General features: G+C 46.0%; 4 protein-coding genes across 6 annotated transcripts; 2 read left to right on the plus strand and 2 right to left on the minus strand.

The window, feature by feature from the left end:
* The first annotated feature begins 1,330 nt into the window (after positions 1-1,330).
* LOC133895392 (protein NUCLEAR FUSION DEFECTIVE 4-like) lies at positions 1,331-6,954 on the plus strand. Its single transcript, XM_062335686.1, has 3 exons — positions 1,331-2,215; positions 4,383-5,320; positions 5,931-6,954. Exons 1-3 carry the CDS (start codon positions 1,880-1,882, stop codon positions 6,442-6,444), a joined length of 1,788 nt encoding a protein of 595 aa, XP_062191670.1. The 5' UTR covers positions 1,331-1,879; the 3' UTR covers positions 6,445-6,954.
* A 409-nt stretch (positions 6,955-7,363) lies between these two features.
* LOC133896031 (plant-specific TFIIB-related protein PTF2-like) lies at positions 7,364-10,316 on the plus strand. 3 transcript variants are annotated; one of them, XM_062336548.1, is made up of 3 exons: positions 7,364-9,493; positions 9,673-9,782; positions 9,852-10,316. In XM_062336548.1, exon 1 carries the CDS (start codon positions 7,578-7,580, stop codon positions 9,294-9,296), a length of 1,719 nt encoding a protein of 572 aa, XP_062192532.1. In that variant the 5' UTR covers positions 7,364-7,577; the 3' UTR covers positions 9,297-9,493; positions 9,673-9,782; positions 9,852-10,316. The 3 variants fall into 3 exon arrangements, with proteins under 3 accessions (XP_062192532.1, XP_062192531.1, XP_062192530.1); XM_062336547.1 differs by having other exon boundaries at positions 7,364-9,782; XM_062336546.1 differs by having other exon boundaries at positions 9,673-10,316.
* Positions 10,317-11,183: 867 nt separating this feature from the next.
* LOC133896032 (peroxidase 55-like) lies at positions 11,184-13,873 on the minus strand. The gene is made up of 3 exons (XM_062336549.1): positions 13,437-13,873; positions 12,131-12,322; positions 11,184-12,016 (listed from the first exon to the last, which is right to left on the minus strand). The coding sequence occupies exons 1-3, from the start codon at positions 13,866-13,868 to the stop codon at positions 11,441-11,443; spliced, it is 1,200 nt and encodes a 399-aa protein (XP_062192533.1). The 5' UTR covers positions 13,869-13,873; the 3' UTR covers positions 11,184-11,440.
* A 5,201-nt stretch (positions 13,874-19,074) lies between these two features.
* LOC133896490 (non-specific lipid transfer protein GPI-anchored 1-like) lies at positions 19,075-21,707 on the minus strand. Its single transcript, XM_062337118.1, has 3 exons — positions 21,219-21,707; positions 19,550-19,609; positions 19,075-19,398 (listed from the first exon to the last, which is right to left on the minus strand). Exons 1-3 carry the CDS (start codon positions 21,562-21,564, stop codon positions 19,274-19,276), a joined length of 531 nt encoding a protein of 176 aa, XP_062193102.1. The 5' UTR covers positions 21,565-21,707; the 3' UTR covers positions 19,075-19,273.
* Between the last annotated feature and the right edge of the window lie 584 nt (positions 21,708-22,291).

Consider the following 22,291-nt stretch of genomic DNA (forward strand, 5'->3'; position numbering starts at 1 on the left):
GGTACGGCTTTGTGGCTCATCTCTTCCAGTACTTTCTTTTTGAATTATTAAATGACATTTTGGCCTGAATTTCGGCCTTTTATAGATCTCGACCAATAATTGCTCATCGAACTAATTTGTTCCCACAACAATAAATCGCATATTGACAGAATTTTTTTTTTCACTGAATCGCCCACTCGTCAGGTGATCCGTTGCTTGGCCCCATCAGTGGCGTGGGCACATGGATGGCTCACTTGGTGGGAGATTTTTCAATGGATCGTGCGCCCAGCAGACGATCCATTTATTGACCTTGGTGGCAGTTAAGCATCCACGGTGGCATGCTACACTGACCTTTCCTCGCCTTCTGATTGGGTAAGGAAATAGATCATCCTATGAGATGGAAATTTATATATACTCACATGTCCAGTGGTTAAGGTTTATATATCGCTGCCTATTAAACGGGCGATGAGCATATATTTCTACTATTTTCAAAATATGTGCATATTTATGATAATTTAAAAAATAAAAAAATATCCAGATATATGTGCCCTTCTTTTGGTGAAAGAGTAGGACTAGCTCGTACAAAGATATGTTGAGTTAATTTTTTTAATAGCTAGATATTTGTTGACAGATTTGGATGAGTCAAATCTGTTGAATTTTGAGCCATTGGATGAGCTCAAATGGCTATGTGACCTACTTCGCCCCGTTCACTCCACTCGAGTCTTGTCCACTCGTGCTACCTTCCTACCCCCATCTCACGTACGGAGGTAGCAGCCGCCCACCTTCACCGTTACTCCCTCTTCTGCCGCCTATCCTTTCTACACCTCCTCTCTCCCTCCCCGCGATCCCTAGTCACCATCACCGCCAGATCCGTTGCCCTCAAACACTGCCACCACTAACCACTCCAATCTTAACGTTCTTATTACCATAATCAGTCCAATCTTCATTCACCACCACTGCAACAGGCGGTGCCCCCACCGTCCCACTTGCCACCCGCCACCACCGTTAGACAACAAGCTTCCTAGCCATCTTCTAGAGCCAAAAGCTCACAAATACCTAAAAAACCTCTGAACCTTAACCATAAACCTCGCTAAGATGTTAAGCTCACCGGAGAAGACAATGATCTCGCTAGAGAAGATAGGAGCTCACAGAAGAAGAACGATGCACAAATACCCAAACGGATCCTAAAATAAGAAATTCGACGGATTTCTTAAAAAATCTGTCGAATGAAAAATAGCGATTTTCATTTTTTTTTTTTTTTTGCGCGCGTGTTGTCTTTTCTCCGGCTCACGATTGTAGCTAATGTCGCGAGCATTTGGATATGGTTGACGTGTAAGAACTTGGACTGCATTTTGCAGTGCAAACGACAGAGCGAGACGGAGAGCGACAGAAACAGCACGACCGCCGCCGCCGCCGCCGCCCCTAGTGCCCTGCCAGGCGTTGGAGTTCTCCGCTAGCCTGCCGTCGCCCATGCGCACAGCTGACAGCAAAGCAAACAACTCTCGCTTGGTCTCTTCCCGCTACGGCGTCACACGGTTCGGCAACACGTCTCGGCGGTGGCAATCCCCGTCCTCTCTCTCTCACCGTCCCATGACAGAGACAGCACAGCGAACGCTGGGACTGGGACATGCTTATCAGCATTCCATAAGGCCAGGGTCAGCCGGAGCCCGGAGGCGACAGCTGCCGAAACCGCGCACACCAATCCGCAGCGGTCCTTGAGGTCCCAATTCCGGCCGTTCGCTGCCGTGCGTCGTCGGCTGGGCCCCTCCCTGCAATCTCCAGCCGCCAGGCCTCCCCGTCCCCGTCCCAATCCACCGCGCTGGTTTGAATCCGCGCGCGTTTTTCTTCGTCGGATTCATCGGTTTTGTAGGAGTTTTGGGTGGAGGAGGCAGGCGACGCAATGGTGGAGGTGGGGAGTCGGGTGCGGGGGTTCCTGCGGAACCGGTGGCTGGTTTTCGTGGCGGCGATGTGGATGCAGTCGTGCGCGGGCGTCGGATACCTCTTCGGCAGCCTCTCGCCGGTGATCAAGGCCTCGCTCGGGTACAACCAGCGCCAGCTGGCCGGGCTCGGCGTCGCCAAGGACTTAGGCGACAGCGTCGGATTCCTCGCCGGCACGCTCTGCGCCATGCTCCCGCTCTGGGCCGCGCTCCTCGTCGGCGCCGCGCAGAACCTCGTCGGCTACGGGTGGGTCTGGCTCGCCGTCACGCGCCGCGTCCCCGTGCCCCCGCTCTGGGCGGTGAGATCCGTCGCCTCTCTCTCTCTGATCGCTACCCCCCCCCCCCCCCCACCTCCCTTCCCGTTTCCGATGCTTCCGTTTCATTTTCCTTTCTGCGGTTGCATTGGTTGGTCGCACTCAGCTCAGCTGTCATCTTGCATCCACAGCCGCCGCGCTACGAACAGTTTTGTCACATTCCTTTCGAATGCTTCAATTTCCATTGCAGTCGGCTCATCTGCCTGTGACTTTCGTTGATTGAAGCGTGCACGATGGCTTATGTGGAATTAGTGACGAATTTTTGGGCTTTCATATGCAGTCGTTATTGAGGTGTCAGTTTCATATCATGGCGTGATAAGATGTTTGATATAGTTCTACTGTTTTTGTTACGGTTGAAGTTTCTAAGATTTAGATTGGGATTATGGAAGTCAACCATGTTCCGTGTCAAATGTTATTTCTTCAAGCAGCATACAGCTTCATTCACAAAAGAAAAAAAAACACGAGATTAGAGTTCTGGTCATTTGAAAACAAAGATGCGTCAATCACGCATCCTGATTTGATTCTTCTTAACGATCTAAATACTGAACGCCCACCCACGTGGATGGAGAGTCGCTATTTCAGTTAGAAAAAAACAGCAGATTCCTTGTTTTGGGACTGTTGCAGCTGAACTTCAACGCTTTCTGTTATTTGTCTCCATAAAGCACAGTATGCAATTATTGTGGAAATGAAATTGTTTTCATCCAAAATACTGAACTTCTCAATGTTTCGTTGGCTCCAACAACTGTCCTTTCTTTTCCTTTTGCTGTGTGAAATGCACGAAGAATATTTTGACATACGACCTGTTGAATATGCTTTTTTGTCGTCTGAGGTGCACTTCTCTTGATAACGTGTTAGTGGTCGCTGTCTTGCCTACCATGTACGTTTAGTTATACCTCGTTATCTCCAGAAAACACTCTGAAGTCCATGTAGTACATATTAAATGTTTTAGCCTCAATGTCCTTTCCCACTCCAATAAGCAATGTGTAATCTAGAACATCAGTGTCGATAATTATTTGTATGTCAAATACATCTGTAGCAGGGTCACTTAAAACTTTTGTGGATAAATAAGTGAAATGAGATCCCCATGAGTAGTACTTGTTAAGAAAGAATGTCACATCTTCGTGCTCCAAATCGTGGTGTGATGTTTTGGTACATGTTGCTACTGTAATTTGTACGCTTGAGGTTCAGAAAGATTCTGAATGTTCAGTTCAGAAAAAATTCTGAGTTTTTCATTGTCTTCGATAATTATTTTATTTTCTTTCTGCCGTATGATATATTCAAAATAATGTAACACCTGTTGATGAATGTGCATCCTTGTTGTCACCTCTGGAAATTCTTCTTTTCCATTATGTATTTCTAGCTAAAACTTCAACAACAACAACAAAGCCTTTTAGTCCCAAACAAGTTGGGATAGGCCACTGGCGGAGCTTAATGGAGACCAAGGGGGGCCTTGGCCCCTCCTTGTTATTAAAAAAATACTTAGTAATGCACAGTAAATATGTATTTATCAAGTAATAAATTAGTTTTTTACATAAGTTTGTTGATGAATCTTTTGAACCGGCCCCCTCTTAATTTTTGTTGAAGCTCCGCCACTGGGATAGGCTATAGGTTCACTGTGGTTTATTACTGCTATGCCAAATATGGCTCGCAATAGAGTTGCCTAAATTTTTGCAAATAAAAAAGTAAAAAGACAATATCTCGACCATAAGCTATTTTTCGCTGGCGACGAGTTAGTTGCAAACTGGTGTCTAGTCCAACTGGTGGGTGTTTGCCAATCAGTGGCTAGTCCAATGGTAATGTCACCTGTGTCTTGTGGCTAATGGTCTCACTAACTATCATTTTTTTATGCGATCTCACTAACTATCATGGATTTTTTGAGATTTTGTACCATGATCTCTCACAAGATACCCTAAGCAAAATTAATGATTATAAACCTAGTGGATCTTTGTCCAGCTCCTCCATAGTATTAACATGACACCCAAATTGCTAAGGTGCGTCATGGTGCAGGATCCCAAGTCCCCATTTCAGTTTTTTGCTTTTGGAACCTTGGATCCTTTCATAATTGTCGTCTATATGTATTTTTCTTGCCTTTTGTGTTTCTTCAATATTTTTATGTTGATTTTCGTGCTAAAATTTTCTTGCCTTTCCACAGATATGCATTCTAATCTTTATTGGTAATAATGGAGAGACATACTACAATACTGCTGCACTCGTCTCATGTGTTCAGAACTTTCCCAAGAGCCGTGGACCAATTGTTGGTATCCTCAAGGGATTTGCTGGTTTAAGTGGTGCAATCCTAACGCAGATTTATGCCATGATACACTCGCCTGATCATGCTGCACTGATCTTCATGGTTGCAGTTGGTCCAACGATGGTAGTTATAGCTTTAATGTTCATTGTCAGACCAGTAGGAGGTCACAGACAAGTACGGCCTTCTGATGGCACAAGTTTCACGTTTGTATACAGCGTCTGCTTGCTCTTGGCAGCTTATCTGATGGGCATCATGTTACTTGAAGACCTTGTCAACTTGAGCCACTCAGTTATTGTCTTGCTCACCATCATTCTAATATTCCTCTTGCTAGTTCCAATAGTTATCCCAGTTCTACTCAGCTTCTTGTCAGACAATGATGGGACTGTGTACGAACTCCTGTTGCCATCACCTAGGAAAGGAGAGGCAAGTGCATCAACATCGTCTGAGGAGCAACATGAGGTTATACTTAGTGAGGTGGAGGATGAAAAGCCAAAGGAAATTGATCTACTTCCAGCCTCAGAGAGGCAAAAGAGGATTGCTGAATTGCAGGCAAAGCTATTTCAGGCAGCTGCTGATGGTGCCGTCAGGGTTAAAAGGAGGAAAGGTCCACGACGAGGAGAGGATTTCACACTAATGCAGGCACTGATCAAGGCTGATTTTTGGCTTCTATTTTTCTCCCTTCTGTTGGGCTCAGGATCAGGTCTCACTGTCATTGATAATCTTGGGCAAATGAGCCAGTCGTTGGGTTATGAGGAAGCCCACATTTTTGTGTCGATGATTAGCATTTGGAACTTCCTTGGACGTATTGGTGGGGGTTTCTTTTCAGAGATTATTGTCAAGTAAGATTGTGGTGTCTCTTTGCTGACATCTATAATACTTCTTGTTCCATCTTATTAGTATTTTGTTTAGTTCATATCGGAAAGCACTCTCCAATTATGAGTTGAATAACGGTCAAATGTTTTTCTGCAGCATAAAATTAACGTAAATCCTGACCAGTTTAACTTCCCTGCTAACTGACATTTTCTTAAATTATATTTGGTTCGTATCATATTTTTTATTTAAATTTGCTTTCATGTTATAGATTTTCAGACTGGTAGCAGGAAAGCTGACTACTAACGACAAAATTAGTAGGTCAGCCTGGGAAAATACAAAGTGGACAAGAAAAGGAAATGTAAATATAAAGTCAGAAGATTAAGTTCGTGAGGTAACAAACAGAACAAAAAATAACCGCAGGCAACTAGTGTACTAAACTGATCTGATAAAGTTTTTTCTATTTACTTGCCCATATGATCTAAACCTGCAATATCTGAATTATTCAACCATGAACAATAACTCTTGTTATCTTTTAATGGAAATAGTGACTGAGTTACTCAACTTCAACTATATGATGTTTCTTCACTTTTTTCTCTCATCTTGTTTGTTGATGATTTCCTTCTCATGTTTCTTCAGAGAATATGCGTATCCAAGGGCAATTGCCTTAGCTACAGCTCAAGTACTGATGGCAATTGGGCACTTCACCTTTGCAATGGCTTGGCCTGGAACAATGTACATCGGGACACTGCTTGTCGGCCTTGGCTATGGTGCCCACTGGGCAATTGTGCCAGCTGCTGCGTCTGAACTGTTTGGGGTGAAAAATTTCGGGGCACTGTACAATTTCCTCACAGTCGCAAATCCAGCAGGCTCCCTTGTATTCTCAGGCATCATTGCAAGCGGCATCTATGACGCTGAAGCTGCGAAGCAGGCTCAGCAGCACCACAACTCGACATTGCTTGCAATGCCTGGCAGAGTGCTTAGCATGGTCTCCGACGTCGCTCCAGCATTGAAGTGCGAGGGAGCCATTTGTTTCTTCCTCTCGTCCCTGATCATGTCTGGGTTCTGCATCATTGCTGTCTTCTTGAGCTTGATCCTGGTCTTCCGGACAAAGATTGTGTACGCAAATCTATACGGGAAACCCGGTACTTGAAAGATCAATCCTCAAGGGCCAGGGGGCATGATATAGCTCCAGAGTCATCAAAACATGGTTCAGTTCTGAGTTTTGTTTATGGTACCACGCCATGCCCTGTACAGGTTTGGTGTTGATCTTGAATCTTCCCTTGTTCTGCGGATGTTCTTTGGAGAGCAGAACAGGAGTTTTGCGTTTTCCTTCTGTTTATAATATTGTATTACTTTACAAAGTGCTGCTGATGCGCCTGGCACTTGTAGTCGCAGAAGAAACTCTGAAGTAAATATTCAAATCAGTGGCTGCAGATGGGAAGTTCAACATCTATGAAAGATTTTGGTGGAACTATGTCTTTTGCTCGAATTTTGTTGTATTTAGTTGGAAAAGTTTGTATACATATGTAATAAGCCGGAGAACTTTCTACGTATCCTCATCGACTCAGTCTTACAGAGAGGAGGACATATTTCTTTGTGATCAGTTGAAAGCTCGATATACAATAAACATGTCTGCAATCAAGAAAATTGAATAAACGAATCCCGTACCCTGTTGTCTTCAATCTATGTTAACTAATTGTTTTTTTGAGAAACTTTAGCACAACATGCATACATACTCAAACAACACCGGCTGAAAATTGGAGATACAAAACTTAAAGATCGATAAAGACGAGTACATCGTCTATCATTAAAAAAAATTCTATTTTAATAAGACATAAGAGAGAAAACCTAGAGTTTGATGCTGACTTGATGCTCACTGTTAAGTAACTTAGATGATGCTTTGTGTGAGAAGTTATGTTTAATTTATACCAAAACTGGTAAACTTAGTACTTTGTTTATAAAAAAGAACGAAATTCATGGTTGCACATTTAGGCCCAGTTGGACCGGTTCTGTTTAGGACACATGAATTTAACGAGAAACAGTTTAGTTCTCGAATGAATCTAGTCCGGCATTTAAATTCAAACACGGCGGCATGAATTCAAACACGTTGTAGGTTTGTATCTGCATATTGCACATTTCCTTTTGTACGCTCACAAGTCGGTGGGGACAACCATACCATGACGCAAGCCAAGTTTCGCCCCATAAATTCGTAACAGGTCCGCCGCCTCGAATCGAATCCCCCACTCCTTTCCTTCCGCCGCCGCGCCGCCGGCCTCTCGCGCGATGAGCTCCACGTGCAGGTCGTGCGGCGAGGGCGCGGTGGTGTCGGACCCGGACTCGGGCGCGCTCGTCTGCACCTCCTGCGGTCTCGTCCACGACGCCGGCGCGGCGGAGTTCGTGAACCAGGCCACCTTCAACGACGCGGGCGGCCTCGACCTCCGCGTCTCCTCCCTCGTCCGCCACCACTCCGACTCCGCGTACCGTGACAACAAGCTCGCCGGCGCCTCCGCCGCCATCACCTCCATCGCCGCCCGCCTCGGCCTCTCGCCGGCCCGCGCCGAGGAGGCCCTCCGCATCGCCAAATCCGCCACCGACGGCAACCTCGTAACCCCGGGCGCCGCCTTCCTCCCCGCCCTCGCTGCCGCCTGCACCCTGCTTGTCGCGCGATCCCACCGCCTCCCGCTCTCCCTCGCCGAGGCCGCCGAGGCCGCGTTCTGCTCCGCGCCTTCCCTCGCCGACCTTGTCTCCCGCGTCGCCGCCCAGCTCTCGCTCCCTCCCCTCCCGTGCTTCGACTACGCCGCCGCGCTCGATCGCGCCGTGCGCCTCTCGCCCTCGCTCACCGCCGCCGCTGGCGAGAAGACGGAAGCGATTCTCGCCCAAGCCCGATTCCTCCTCCGCTGCGCCACCAAGTGGTCCCTCACCACCGGGAGGTACCCACTCCCCCTCGTCGCCGGGCTGGTCGCCTTCTCTGCTGAGGTTAACGAGGTCACCTCTCTCTCTGTGGAAGACATTGCCCGGGACATTTCGGCGGCACCGAGGACAAGCCTCCGCCGATACAAGGAGCTCGTTGATGCGCTGGTGCATGTCGCGCGGCAGCTGCTTCCGTGGGGCGCCGATGTCAATGCCAAGAACCTGCTCCTGAACGCGCCCGTGCTGCTTCGGCTCATGGAGATGCGGTCGCAATCCCACCTGTCGGAACAGTTTCTTGAGGGTTTCGCTCCGGACATGGCCGGCATTGTGCAGGCGTACTCATCTGTTGATGACGACGAGTCCAGGTACCTCCAAGTTGGTCCCTCGGGTGCCGAGGATTTTGATTTCGAGAATTCTGGGCAAGAGAGGAAGGAATTGGAGGATAAGATGATCTCGGAGAAGTGCCTATCAGATGCTTACCAAAATGTCTTAAAGAGGCTTGCTCAGCTTCAGGAACTTGGGCAGGTTGGTAAAGGTTCTAACAAGAGGAAGCAGTGGAGAGGAGGCCTGGAGCTGGAACCATGGATGGATTCAACGGTTGATGGTTGGAAAAAGGACGTGGTGCTTGAGGAGGTGGTGGATATTGACATTGGCTATGATGCACCACCGCCATCGTTTACTGCTGGTATGGAGTTGCGGAAGAAGAGGAGAGCACGCATGGAAACTGCTAAGCAGCGAATTGATGCGATTAGGAAGGCTCCTGCTGCTCCTGCCACAAATGCAAATCATTCACAGCCTGTTGAAAGAAATGAAGATGCCTGTCCACCCCAAAAATTGGCCTGGAAGAAGCAAGGGAGAAAGAAGATGGATGGTAGATATCATATTCCCATGGATAATATGCCAGAGATGCCAGCTGGTTCAGATGTTGGGAAGAAGAAATGGAAAAGAGTTTCCTGTGACGGTATTGATTGGGAAGATTGCATCATCGAGCTCCTGCTATTACATGGTGCAAATGAGGTAGAGATCGAGCAAGGCCAGTACAGAAGATTGTTAGAGTTGCATGTATTCAGGGCAGTAAGTGGAGGAAGATGAAAAATGGCGATGCAGTGTCTCAAGCCTTCAGTATATGATCATGATCTTGCTTACTGAACATAGGTTCTTGCTGCTCTAAATTTGTGCAACAATTTTTTATTGATAGAGAAAGCTCAGCTGAGTGCAATTCTGTGATGTTCAATCAAGCTAATTGAGGAATGAACATATTGTGATAGAGAAATGATAACACACAACAGGTATTTTTGTTTTTCCCTGCTAAAGTAGACAGTAAAACACAACCTAGGAATTATATGTTCCCTTGCAATTTCAATTGCTTAGATGACTGGGAATGTGTCATTTTGTACATTGCTATATTGCATATGAATGCATACTTTGTTAGACTCGCATTCATAAACTTTATTCTATAATATCACAGCTTAAGCCACAAAGCAAAAATGTGGCTTGGGGCAACGTACATTTCTGAAGAAGTTTGAGTTTGACTGGCATGCTAGTTGGAAGTGGTTCAGGATATGCTTTTTCTTGGAGGTAATAGGTGTGCATTTGAGTCTGGACATCAGTTTTGCATTTAAGTAACTCGAATACTGTTGATGATAGATATATCATGTATCCATGTGGATGAAAAGACCATTTGGTGCTTAATCATGCAAAGTCAGGTCTGGTATTTCTCTGTTTTTTATCTGTTGTGTACCTTGTCATGTTGTCCTTATATCTTGCTGAAGGTTGAACTCCAAAGTACTGGCTACCAAGCTATGTCATGTGCTATTCCGGTACTCAACGGAAATGTTCTCTTCGTCGGTTGCTATTCTAGGGGTCAAGTTTTGTAACTGGAGTTTATATAGCGAGGAGCTCATGCAGTGTACTGTACAAACGCATCTTTTTCTCCAGAATAGGATAATTGTCTAGAGATAAATGCACATGCACAGTCAGGGACTCAAGGAGCCATTTGGTCGTGTGTTTTCAGTGTAGTTATCTTCCTGCATGTGACATTGGAATTTTAAGCAGTAAGCTGTTATACTGATTTGCTACTAAGAGTGAATCATACGGCGTCCTTGTACCTTTGTTCCTGTTTGTATACTTGCCAATTGGTTAAATCCATTATCCATCAGATTATACGAAAAGGTTAAAGCAGAGAGGGGGAAGAGAACCGGAGAAGGGAAGAGGCTCTTCAGGTGAAGTACAGTCCACTGAAATGGAACCCTTGATGCGCCTGATAATTTTTGTTTTGGGAGAAGTGATGACACGCCTTCAGAGAAGACGAGGGCTGTGGGTCTTGGTGATGCAGTTGTTTCTGCAGGCACTACTTACCAGATCAGTTTGGTTGTTACCTTCAGGTTTAAGTTGCACTTTCTACTTGTAATGAGCCTCTTCAGGCGGTTGCTTTGAGCTGGACTCCACCTGTAGTCGTTAATCACACATGACGATAACTACACCTTGACAGCATGGAATCAGCGATCAGGAAGTGAAGGCAACGGCAGATTAATAAGGTAATGGCCAATCTCAGGCACAGTTGTTGATCACTTGATTTTCCATTTTGAAGCAAGCATTTACTTGTATTTCTTCTGTTCCCATAGTTATGACTTCTGTTGCACACATTGTGATGAGGACGGAGTTTACTTGCCCCTTTGGAACTCAGGAGTCAGTTGGAGGAAATACGCTAACCTCGGGATCTCTTTCTGGTCAGTTTGTACAAATGGCAGTGGTTCTTTTTTTTTTAAGTTTCAATATTGTTTCTCAACTCTCATCATGTGTTTTACACTTTTACTTGATAAATGATAAACATGTTCTTATCTTCTTTCTTTCCCATTTATATTAAGGTTCTTCAAATTGCCCAATCAATTAAACAATGTCCAGTTCTTTTAAAATGCATTTTATTTTGACCTTATTATAAAGAGAACACAGATGCTCATGTGACAACCTTGCATCTGTACAAACTCTTTCCCTTTAGTAGCCCTATCATCAGATTAACCTTCTCAATTGAGAATCTCAAGGTGTCCATGGTATTACACTCTTCAAACTGTACAAAAATTCACCCAAAATTAATAAGCACAAAATGTTAAAAAGAAAGGAAGAAAGAACACCTTCAAACATTGGCAACTGTATGCAAAAACGAATCAATCTCAGTATGCATATCTCAACTCCAAACAGCATCAGATAATCTGAATTACAATTCCTGCCGAAGCCATCTAGTGATTGAAGGCGGTGCAGACTCTTCTGATCTCTCCATCGTTTCCGGTCTTCACCCCTAACCTCCCCAGCTTGGTCATGGCGTGGACGAAAGCATCGAAGAACGCCGTCTGGTTCGCGGCGAACTGCTTCACGATTGGTCGCGTCGCCTTGTCGGTGTACAGCACCTGGTCGGAGGTGAAGAGCCCCAGCCCGTTGACGAGGTTGGCGAAGTAGATGTTGTCGAAGGTGATGGGGCTGACGGGGTCCATGTTGACGGCGATGGTCGGACCGACGTTGCGCGGGCAAGCCTGCTTGAGCTGCTCCGCGTAGTCCGGGTTGAAGGACGGGTCCGTCGCCGTGGATCTGCTGTAGTAGTAGAGCCGGTTGGTGAAGCGGGTGCAGTGCGCGAAGCCGACGGTGTGCGCGCCCGAGAGCGCCACCAGGTCGACCATGGACAGGCCGTTCCTCTGGAACACCGTGCTGAGCTCCTTGACGTGCATGTCCGGGTCGGGCAGCTTGCCCGCGACGTCGCTGGCCTTGGAGACGAGGCCGTCGAGCCGGCCGAGCTCCACGCGCCAGAAAGGGCCGGACGCCTGCGATCGATCAGAAAGGGCCGGACGACGATGTCAGGACTCAGGGTTCAGAAGCTGAGGACGGTGAGGCGAAGGGGGCAGGAGCTTGTGGTTGTGCAGAAAGGCGGTGCTTACCAGGTCGACGACGTCTCTGGCGGCGAGCGCGATGATGTCGGCGCAGGAGACCACGCCGGGGCACTTCTTCTCGACGGCAGCCTTGACTCGGTTGACGGTATCGAAGCCGTCGCCGGCGAGGGACATGTTGTCAGACGCGTCCTTCTCGGCATCGTTATTTCGGGACGCTATTAGGACTGAGGCGTCACAGCCCTGTGATGGAGGTGGAAAATAAGCTTACTCGCAATTTTTACTTAGAGACGCAACGGCGAGAAATAAAAAGTTCGGTTCAAACAACATACATTTTTTATTGGAAGGAGTATTTTACTAGTAGAAAGTTTGTGTATGAAAATATACTCGGCTATTCGTAAGCGTGGGGGTCCTATACAACTGGTGCTCGACGTGATTTCACGCAGCATCATGTGACCTCTGTCAAGTCAAAAAAGAAAAAAAAGAGTAAAGTAAAAGATCAGAATGAGATGCCAGCTGCTTGTTTGCCAGAATGCCACTAAAAAACACTAGCCTCACAACAGCGGCATCTTCATTATATTCTTCGCAACATGGAACTAAGCTGTATGGACTCAGAGATGCTGTCCTTCCAAAAAAAAAGAACAAACTAGCTGCAGATGAATTGCCGGTTGGTAATGATATTTTTTCTTTTGGAACAAACATGATTAAAATTGTTTCCAAAGCAAGCAGCTACAGCCGAAGCAGTTTTTCCGTGCAAATTTATGCTTCACTTGTGTGAAATTTCAAAACTATATCGAGTTGTTCCCGGTCAGCTCCCACTAAACAATCCAGCTAATTGCCACTAGCTTTTAGTACAGAGGAATCAGGTTTTCTGTTGCTAACATCTGAATACATCCATTGCTTTTTAGCACTAGAACAGGAGGATTATACAAGGCTGGAATGAACGGGGTAGCAAGATATATGATGCAGCAATGTGCAGAGAGAGACAGCCCATGTTATCGAGCTGAAAAGGAGCTTGCAGCTCGCAACTTTTTATGCCGATGGAAACGTAGTGGCTTCTTGAGGAAATGAGAGGTAGAAATGATTCCAAAACAGAGCAAGTTGAAAGAAGAGGATGAGATTGGTCAGAGAAAAATGGAAGACACTACTGGTACTCCACAAGAACGAACCCATAGCTCAACAGAGGAAAAAAAAGAAAGAAAAAGAATCAAATGCAGCTAGATCAGTTCACCGCCCTACTGCCCAGTTCTCTGTATGCATTGTGCATCTCGGAGCAAAGATTAAAGCAGGAACCATGAGTCCGGCACAAGCAAGGAAAGAAACAGCAAGCGTGATCGTGATGAAAGTCGTTTCTCACCCCAACCAAGCAGTCGTGGAAGATGAGCCTGAGCGTCGCCGGGATGGTGACGACTGTCTCGTTCTTCTTCTTGGTCACCTCGTACCGCACGATGGACTCCAGGTCGGGGCAGCTGTCCTTGTAGTAGTCCGGCGACAGCGCCGCCACGCCGGCCGATGGCATTGTGGCCATCAAGAATGCCGCCGCCGCCACCACCATTGATGGGAAGCATCTTCGCCGTCTCTCCATGCCCCTTGCTGTTGGGGGCCTGACTGCGTGCGGTGATGTAGGAGCGGAGGGGGTGGAGGAGTACGAGGGGAGGAACGAGGAGTATATACGAACGGAAGGGTGTGTAGAGAAGCAGGGGACGCCGGGGATTGGAGAGGTGAAGGGAAGGGAACGTTTTGTAGCGGTGAACGTGTGATGATTGGTGGGCATTTGTAGGGATGGCATTTGGATGGAGTAGTACTTAGAGAAAATATTGATAAAGGTAAGCAACTTTTTTGTTTAGAGTAACTCACGTACACATATGGATGTGTTATAGCACATATCTAAATAAGATTAGAAGTATAACCTCATGTACATGTGCATGTACTACTTCTCTCAGAGATTAAATTATGAGAAAATACAAGCATCCGTGCCAAATCTAGGACTCGAATTCAGTGTGCAGATTCCACCACAAGGACTAAGCTCAGTTCACGGTATGCAACTGATAACACTGCTCAAGTAAATCAGATCGGAGTAAATATACACATTTGGATATTACAGCTCAATACTCCATCGACATTATGGTTTGAAAGTTTCTTGTGGACGCGTTACTGGATTGCTAGGACTCAATAGCTAAGAAGTCGATCAAATTATAATTATTGTTCTACTTAATTGCGAGGAATTTTAATGTTGGTATTTGTCAAACCTAGGGGGAGTTTGAAACCGTGTGCGAGGCTGCAACCACGCATGTGGTTCGTGAGGCGCATTCAGGGGATTGCAACTTCATCTAGGCAGGTTGCATCTGGACCCAAACTTTACCCCCAGTTTCATGTTTCGATTCTGAAGGATTGTTAGTCTCAAAAACTATTTAGCAGCACCTCAGCTCTTTGCTTCACCTTATATCTAATGTTTATAAGTTAATATAAAATGGTTTAAATATCTATTTTTAATTTAGAATGTAAACAAGATGACTCTTTTAAATACTGTATATATCCTTAACTCCAACTCTATAAATTTGTAGAGCTAGAAATACCATGCTTCAAGAATTTTTAAAGTTGAAGCAAAACACACCCCTAAGAGTCTCAATATACTGCAACTCATAGTCTCATCTAGGCAGGTTGCATCTAGACCCAAACTTGACCCCAGTTTCAGGCTTGGATCCCGGAAGAATTGCCGGCCCAACGCCAACCTGCGCCAGATATGTCAACATGCACCATACAATTGGCTGCTACCTGAGTAGAAACTCTTACGGAAACCAGCTCATGTGTTTGTGGAATTCAGTATGTGATCTTGTAGGAGCTCGAGGCATTAAACTTACGAAAGTTTTTCCGACCCTGGCCAGGAGCTGGCAACTGTTAAGTGTGTTACGATACACCATATCATCTCAGACATAAATAAATCTGTTCGTATCATGCAGGTATAGCGAGCGCAAAGCTCGATCAATTTTATAGTTAAGGATCATGTCCATGACATTGATATGATATCGTCGTCGATCACGGGCAACAAGCCCCTGGATCCAAAGGTTTGGTCCGAGATTCCTTCCCATGAGTGGAGGCCAATGCCGTTCAATCCGGACTCCAAAATGTGATCGCCCAACTCTCTCTCTCTCTCTCTCTCTCTCAACGCGTCATCCACGCACTCATTTGAGCCGATATTTTTTTTCCCTCCTCCTGTTTTGTTCTGGGCAAGCAGTTCTGCTAATCATTGTATTCTACCTAATGTTGTTTAGAAAAAAAAGAAATAATACAAGAGTTTTAGGTGAATAATGGAGTCCCACATGGGTTCCAACTGCTTCATGACGAGTGGGCATCGTTTCTTGGACTGAGGGTTCCAACTTGCAATGCTTCAAGAGTTGACCGTGGATCGTTAACGTGCGTGCAGGTTGAGTTTCGCCAGATCGAAACCCCGCCCGCGTCGCACGCACGATTTCAGGCCCCCCATCCACTGCCGGAAATTCAGAACGCATACGAACAATCCTGTGAGCATCTTGGACTGGATTGGTATTTCGAAATCTGGAATTCGATTCGCAATGCAGTCAGACGCAGCTACGTATTACCTGGACACCCTTATACAATCTTTTTTGCTGAATCGGACGCTCTGAATCCGATTCGGATTCTAAATTGTATTTCGCATGTCTAATTTTTTTTACCAAATCACACACCTAAATTCAAGTCGAATTCTGATATCCGTGATCGTATTCATATCCATGTAACACTGGCTACAACTAGCTGATGCCTGATGACTAGCCAGGGCTGGCTGAATGTAGACAGAGGCAGGAGCAATTGGGAGACAGGAGGATGGATGCTTGTGAATCTGCGACTGTAATAGCGATCCAAAGGAGAGCTGAGGTGAGCTCGCACCCCACACACAGAGAAGACAACGTCTTCTTTCACTTTGCTTCGCTTTCTCTGGAATCAGGAAGCATGTCTGTCATGCTGTACTTAAACTTCACCTTAGTGTTTCTTTCCTTGCTCAATGAAAAAATAAATACTATTTATCTCTACTACTTAAAAATATGTAGCGATTCTAACACCAGGCAGAACGTGATGCCTTCACACGTCCGCTCCCTCTATTCTGACAGGTGAAACACCATCCTCCACGCCCGTATTGTGCCTCGGAGTGCCGCGAATCACACCGCCCCCTCTCCCCACCCCCACCACACCCACACTGTGCCTCGAGCCTCCCCCGCGTCGCACCGCCACTCCCCTACACCCGCACCATGCCTCCGGATCCCGTCCGTCGTCCCAGATCCTGCCCCCGCGCCATCCTCCTGCCATCATGGTCGTCGAGCCGTTTGTGAGAGCAGACCCTATGCAAGGTGCCTTCGCCGGTGTTGTCTCCCTCGTCGAAGAAGCCCGCGAGCCCACCCACGGTGCCAGTGGTCTTCACCCCGCCGCCGCCCGGCCACCCGTGAAGGTCGTGCTGTGACCGTTGCAGGTGTGGGCATCACAGTACGAGAAGGCGTCTGCGTGGGACCTGGATCTCATCTGTCGCCCAGATCCCATCCATCGTCCCAGATCCTGCCCCCGCACCGTCCTCCTGCCACCGCGATCGTCGAGCCATCTGTGAGAGCAGACCCCGTGCAGGGCGGCTTCACCGGCGGTGTTGTCCTCGCCGTCATCCTTATTGAGGAAGCCCGCGAGCCCACCCACGGCGCCGGTGGTCTTCACCTCGCCACCACCCGTCCGCCCGTGAAGGTTGCACCCGGGTCGTTGCAGGTGCAGGCGTCGCACTACGGAAAGGCGTCCGCATGGGGCCTGGTGGGGAACGTCAAGATCAGGTGGTACGCGCAGTTGTGTCAGGTGAGCAGGCGGCGGCGGACATTGGACATCTGATTCTGGGGGTCCAATCGGAGGTTGCTCGGGGAACATCGCGCACCCACGGCCATGGGTAGCACCTCGTGCTACTCAGTTTCCCGCATCTTAGGTGATGCCAGCTTAGGTTCTTGTATCCTCTTTGTAACAATTTGGGGTCGTATGTTTTTTTGATTTTAGGAGCAATTGGTTCTTGATTTGAACCTATGCCCTCTCTATTTTGCAAGATTCATAATCCATTCAACGTCATTCTCTCTGTCAGATCTTTCAGTTTCTTCCTCCTTGGAACCACCATGAAAACCCTTGTCCAACAGACGTCATTCTCTCTGTCAGATCTTTCAGTTTCTTCCTCCTTGGAACCACCATGAAAACCCTCGTTCAACAGAACCTCGTCCTTGGCTACCATGGAAGTGAGATACTACTGCAGTGATTGTATAACTGACCCACCATGAAAGTAAGCCACCTAATGTTGCTTCTATGTTTCCTATTAGCTAGAATAGTGAGTGGATGTGTACAAGATGAGTATGTTTGTTTACACAAATCCATGGTGTAAAAGATGCTTACAAGGTGTTCGATGGAATGTTTATGAGGCTAAATTGGGCCAAGTCTGATTATAAATCTGTTTGATAAGTTTGCTTGTAGTCTTCTCAACCTGTTTGGTATATATGCTATGACAGGTTAGCATCATTGGAAACTTTGAGTATAAGCTGAAGTGACTAACTTAGATTGTTTACTCTTGGTATAGTTTGATAAGTAAGAATCACAGACACATGTTGCATCTGTCTGTGCAGTGAAAGTGCAAGTGCACACAAGTTGTGGCCTCCATTTGATTTTGATCATCTAGCTATTTATGTTGGGAGGGATCGAGCTGCCTCCCTCAAATGGATGAGTGTGTGAAGTAGTGAGACACTCGATCAGTACTCACTACTATTTTTATCATGGTGTGCTAGGAGATCAGTATTCAGTACTACTCTTATCATGGTGTGCTACATTGAGAACGACATAGATATGCTAGGTTACTCACGAATATTGCAAATTATGAACAACATATGTGGAATACACTACCGAAAACAATTTATCTGTACTCCATATAAAGTTTTTTTTTGTTAATTTTGTTCTTCTGGTTAGGACACCTCTTTTGTGTTTCACAAAGCTATTGCTGATAGGACTCTAATTTTGTTATTCTTTTTAAGGTAGTGCTCTTAGTACCATGTTTCCGAGTTCTTTTTGCCAGAACTGTGTGATTTGACTAAAAAAATCTTTTGCTTCAGTATTGGTTATGACTGCTAATGCAACAGACTTTTTTTTTCTAGAGAAAGAGAAGTCTAGCAAGAAATTCCTCCAACATAGCAGGTAATTCTCCAATCCAATCGTCATGTGCAAAGTTTTGGTTTCCGTTACGAAATATTTGTAATAAAATGATTGTCATGAGCCTGAACATATGCCTGCTAGAGAGAATGAAGTGGTAATCCAACCATGACGTAGCAGTCAACTCAATTTGTACTGAGGAGAAGAACAGCCAGTTTTTGAGAAGTAGAAAAGATACAACAGTTGAAATACGTTCAAGCAAAATGTAACAGTTGAATTACGTTAAAAAAAAAATAACAGCTGAATGATAGACTATTTTGCTGAAGTGGCAGTATTGTTTGTAAACAGCTGAAAGCCTGGAACCAACAGGAGGCATGTCATGAGCCCGAACAAACTAGAGTAGAGAGGGTAACGTTGGAAGGATGGCAAAGTTGTTTCTCTGTAGCAATCCAACCACAATTGATTTAGAACTGCAGAAAAGAATAACTTTTTTCCACTTTTAATTTAATGGCTTCAGAATAAGTAGGGCAAAAAGTTGGTTATAAATAACAGCCTATCAGCTAACAATGGCATTTTCTAGGATGCCCAGGTGTACCTCGAGATCATTAGCTAGAACCTATCAGCTAACAACCATTTCTTTTTTTAGTAGCAAAATAACAGCTGAATTATAGATTTGTTGATTGCAATGGCAGTTTTGTCTGAAGCAGCTGAAACCACCAACAGGAATCCTCTCCATTCACTAAACGAAGAACACAGCCATTTCTTTTATCCGAATTATTGAATTATCAATAAAACGATGAACCATCCACTCATCATGCAACAGTTAGAGAGAGAATAAAAGGTCTCGGTTTTCTTGATCTATTTTATGTGGGTACAAATTAGACAACTTCTAGTACATCAGAACGAATCCACATGATAACAAAGCGTTTGTTCGTTGCATCGCGACAAGTTGCGAGGTAAGGAAAAAAGGAAAACAAGATGAGACGGAGAGAGAGAGAGAGAGAGGATGTTTCACTGTTGCTTGTGGAATCAGAAGATGGATGAGAGGACTGCGGAGACCACGGCAGCCGCGATGCTGTAGCGGATACCCGTCTCGAGATTGAAGTCACTGCCGGCGGTGCTGACGCTCGCCGGGGCGCCGGTTGACGGAGTGACTGCCGGAGAAGAGATGGTGATGGATTAGTATTTGGTAGTGCAGTTTTAGCTCAGCTGTTAAGACACTTGTTTAATTGCTTGATTCTGTACTTAGAATCTTGATCATGTATGTATGCAGGGGTGGCGAGATGAAGGGTTGAGAGCACTCACTCTTGGAGGCGTTGGCGAAGAGAGCGTAGTCCGGTGAGCTCGGTTTCAGGTGCAGCAGGTCTAGTAGACAGGGGAAGGCATCATCAAACATTGTGAGTTTAGAATGTGCAAGAACCATTCAGAAACAGTATAGTTATGACTTATGATGGATAGTGTGATGTAATGATGTAACAATGGAACAAGGCTATATGTAATCTGAAGCACTCTGAATTTTAGAACAAGCCTACATGTAATATCATGTAATATGAAGCATTGGGATCGTTGGTACCTAGACATCCCTATCTAATTTTTTTTTTTACCGAATCGGATCCCTTGAATCCGAGTTTGAATCTGATATGATTTTTTTTACCGAATCGGACACCTAAATCCGTGTCCAATAACACCAATTTAGATACAATGCATTTTTTTTTTGGTTGAGATTTGATATAATGCAGACACGAAGGGGAAACAAACAGACCCCTCCCCATCCAAAAGAAAACGAACAGCCCATGCTCCAAGAGAAAATTTCTGGACAGAAGGAACATGGGCTGTTTGTTTTCCCAAAGAGATAAGATGAACCGGAGCTCGGCCCAACAGAAACGCATAGTGGTGATCGGTTGTCCGTATTTGGGATCTTGGTTCCACACATACGTATAATTTAAAAGAAAAATATGTTTAATTATTATTATTTGTATGCATTGTTCTAAGCTAGCTTGATAGATATAAATGTAAGTTCGTAATTTGACTCACGAGGGAAGCTAAATTTAAGCTTTCCTCCATAGCATGGCTCGATGGATGCAGCCTTTTGCATCCGTTCATACAGACATGCTCACTTACTAATATCACAAAATCACTTTTATGAAAATAACCATCAGAATCTCAACTCTTGCATCCGCTCATGTGATTTTAGATTTAGTCAACCAATCAAAAATTCAGCTCAACTTGTTTAAACAGATACAACCAATTAAGCACTCTTCCTTTTAACACTTTCGTATCCGCTCAGTCTGCTTCCCCTCAGCCTACATATAAAGTGCATATAAATAACAGGACATACGAGCAACCGATCACACCCGTAGCCCCTTTAGCCATCATGGTTGGATAATTCTTGAGTTTTACATTCTGACATGATGACAAGACTACTATTGATCCTGATTTCAAGTTATCAACATACACAAGTTAGGAAACCACAAAAAATCATCGTTTTCTACTTTTATTTTATTTTCCCCAAAAGAAATCACCCAATTATTTTACTTCATAAAAGCAAGTTACTGAATTGCTGGGCATCAGCACCAGTCAAAGAACACAAATCGTCAATTTCGAAGCAAAGAAAAAAGTTGGTAGAATTCACTGACGCAGAGAAAGAAGCTAAAAGCACAAGAGAAGCGTTGCGGTTTGCTAACTCAAGTCGCCACCAGAGTCTGTCCATGAATGGTGGACGGCCATGGCCAATGTCCACCAGGCTCCGCGGAAAGAAGCAGACGCATCTTTATCATCAGGAGCAGTCCCCGGACCAAATCGTTCAAACAATCAAGGACGAAGCTGCTCTTTGAGCTTTCGTGGTAGCGCGTCACCTTGGATGCTTCATAGTACCAGATTATGCCTCCTCCTTAGGGTTGGGGGATTGTTCGGCCGGATATCCAGTTCTCCTTCCGGTTTCTTAAAAGAAAGAAGTGTTGCGTGAGCGACTCACTGATGCAGAGCGTGACGTTGGCGCCGGCGAGGCTGCACGCCGCGGGGAGCGCGAGGAGGCGGTCGAAGCGGAGGCCCAGCGACTGCACCTCGTTGCGGCCGCTGTGCACCTGCTGGATGATGTAGCACAGGCACTCGGGCCGCGCCTTCTCCGTGTCCGCCGCGTCGGAGCAGCACGTCGAGGAGGGCGAGCTCGCGTGCCCCGTCGCGTAGTCCATGCAGTCTGTCAGCTTGCCGAAGTCCCCCTGGCACTTGCTCTGCAGTGGGTCCTGCGCCGGCGGCGCCTGCGCCGCCACGGCGCACCAACACAGCACCGCCACCGCCGCCGCCAGCCACCGCCTCGCCATGTCTGGGTCCTCTCGGTTTAGCTAGCTGTGGTCTGTGGAGTGTGAATGGTCGTGGGTAGCCAGAGGAGGGAAGGTGGCGTGGGCGGCCGGCGTCTATAGGCGGCGCGACGCGGCGCAATGGCATTGAAGCGGTGGCGTTGAGAGTTGGATGTTGCATTTAAGACGAGGGACGAGCGGGAAGAGAGTAATTTCTTCCTTCCGTGTCGTTGTCAAGTGTTACAGTCAAAGTTTTGACAATTAATATATGTAAAAATATTAAGATTTATCATATAAAAATAATATTAAGTAGATTTATAATAAAAAAATACATTCAAATGATTATATTTTAATAACTTTTGATAATAAATAATTGAAAAAAAATATGGTCAAAGATGGGAGACCATGTTGATATCGTAAACTACGAGTAAAACAAACGGGTGCAGTAGCATCTGTCACTGGGACAGGCAGCACTATACGTGTACGTGCCTCTCTTTTTTTTGCCTCGTCTCTTGTTTGACAGTTCGAGTACTGTTATAGTTGCATTGTTTCTCGCAAAATCTCTGTAAAAACCCCAGTTGTGGGCGGCGAGCAGCACCAATTTCCGTCCCGTCTACTCTGAAGCAGACGCGAAGCTTTGTTCGGCTTGAATGCGTTGGTTGCAGGGGCGGTTGGGGCAGTGACGGTGGTTCGCAAGAAACGGGCACGCCTTCCCGTCCCACGCGCGCCGCGTCGGCGTCGGCCCGCACGC

This window comes from Phragmites australis, chromosome 16 (genome assembly GCF_958298935.1).
Source record: "Phragmites australis chromosome 16, lpPhrAust1.1, whole genome shotgun sequence".
NCBI classification, from domain to species: domain Eukaryota; kingdom Viridiplantae; phylum Streptophyta; class Magnoliopsida; order Poales; family Poaceae; genus Phragmites; species Phragmites australis.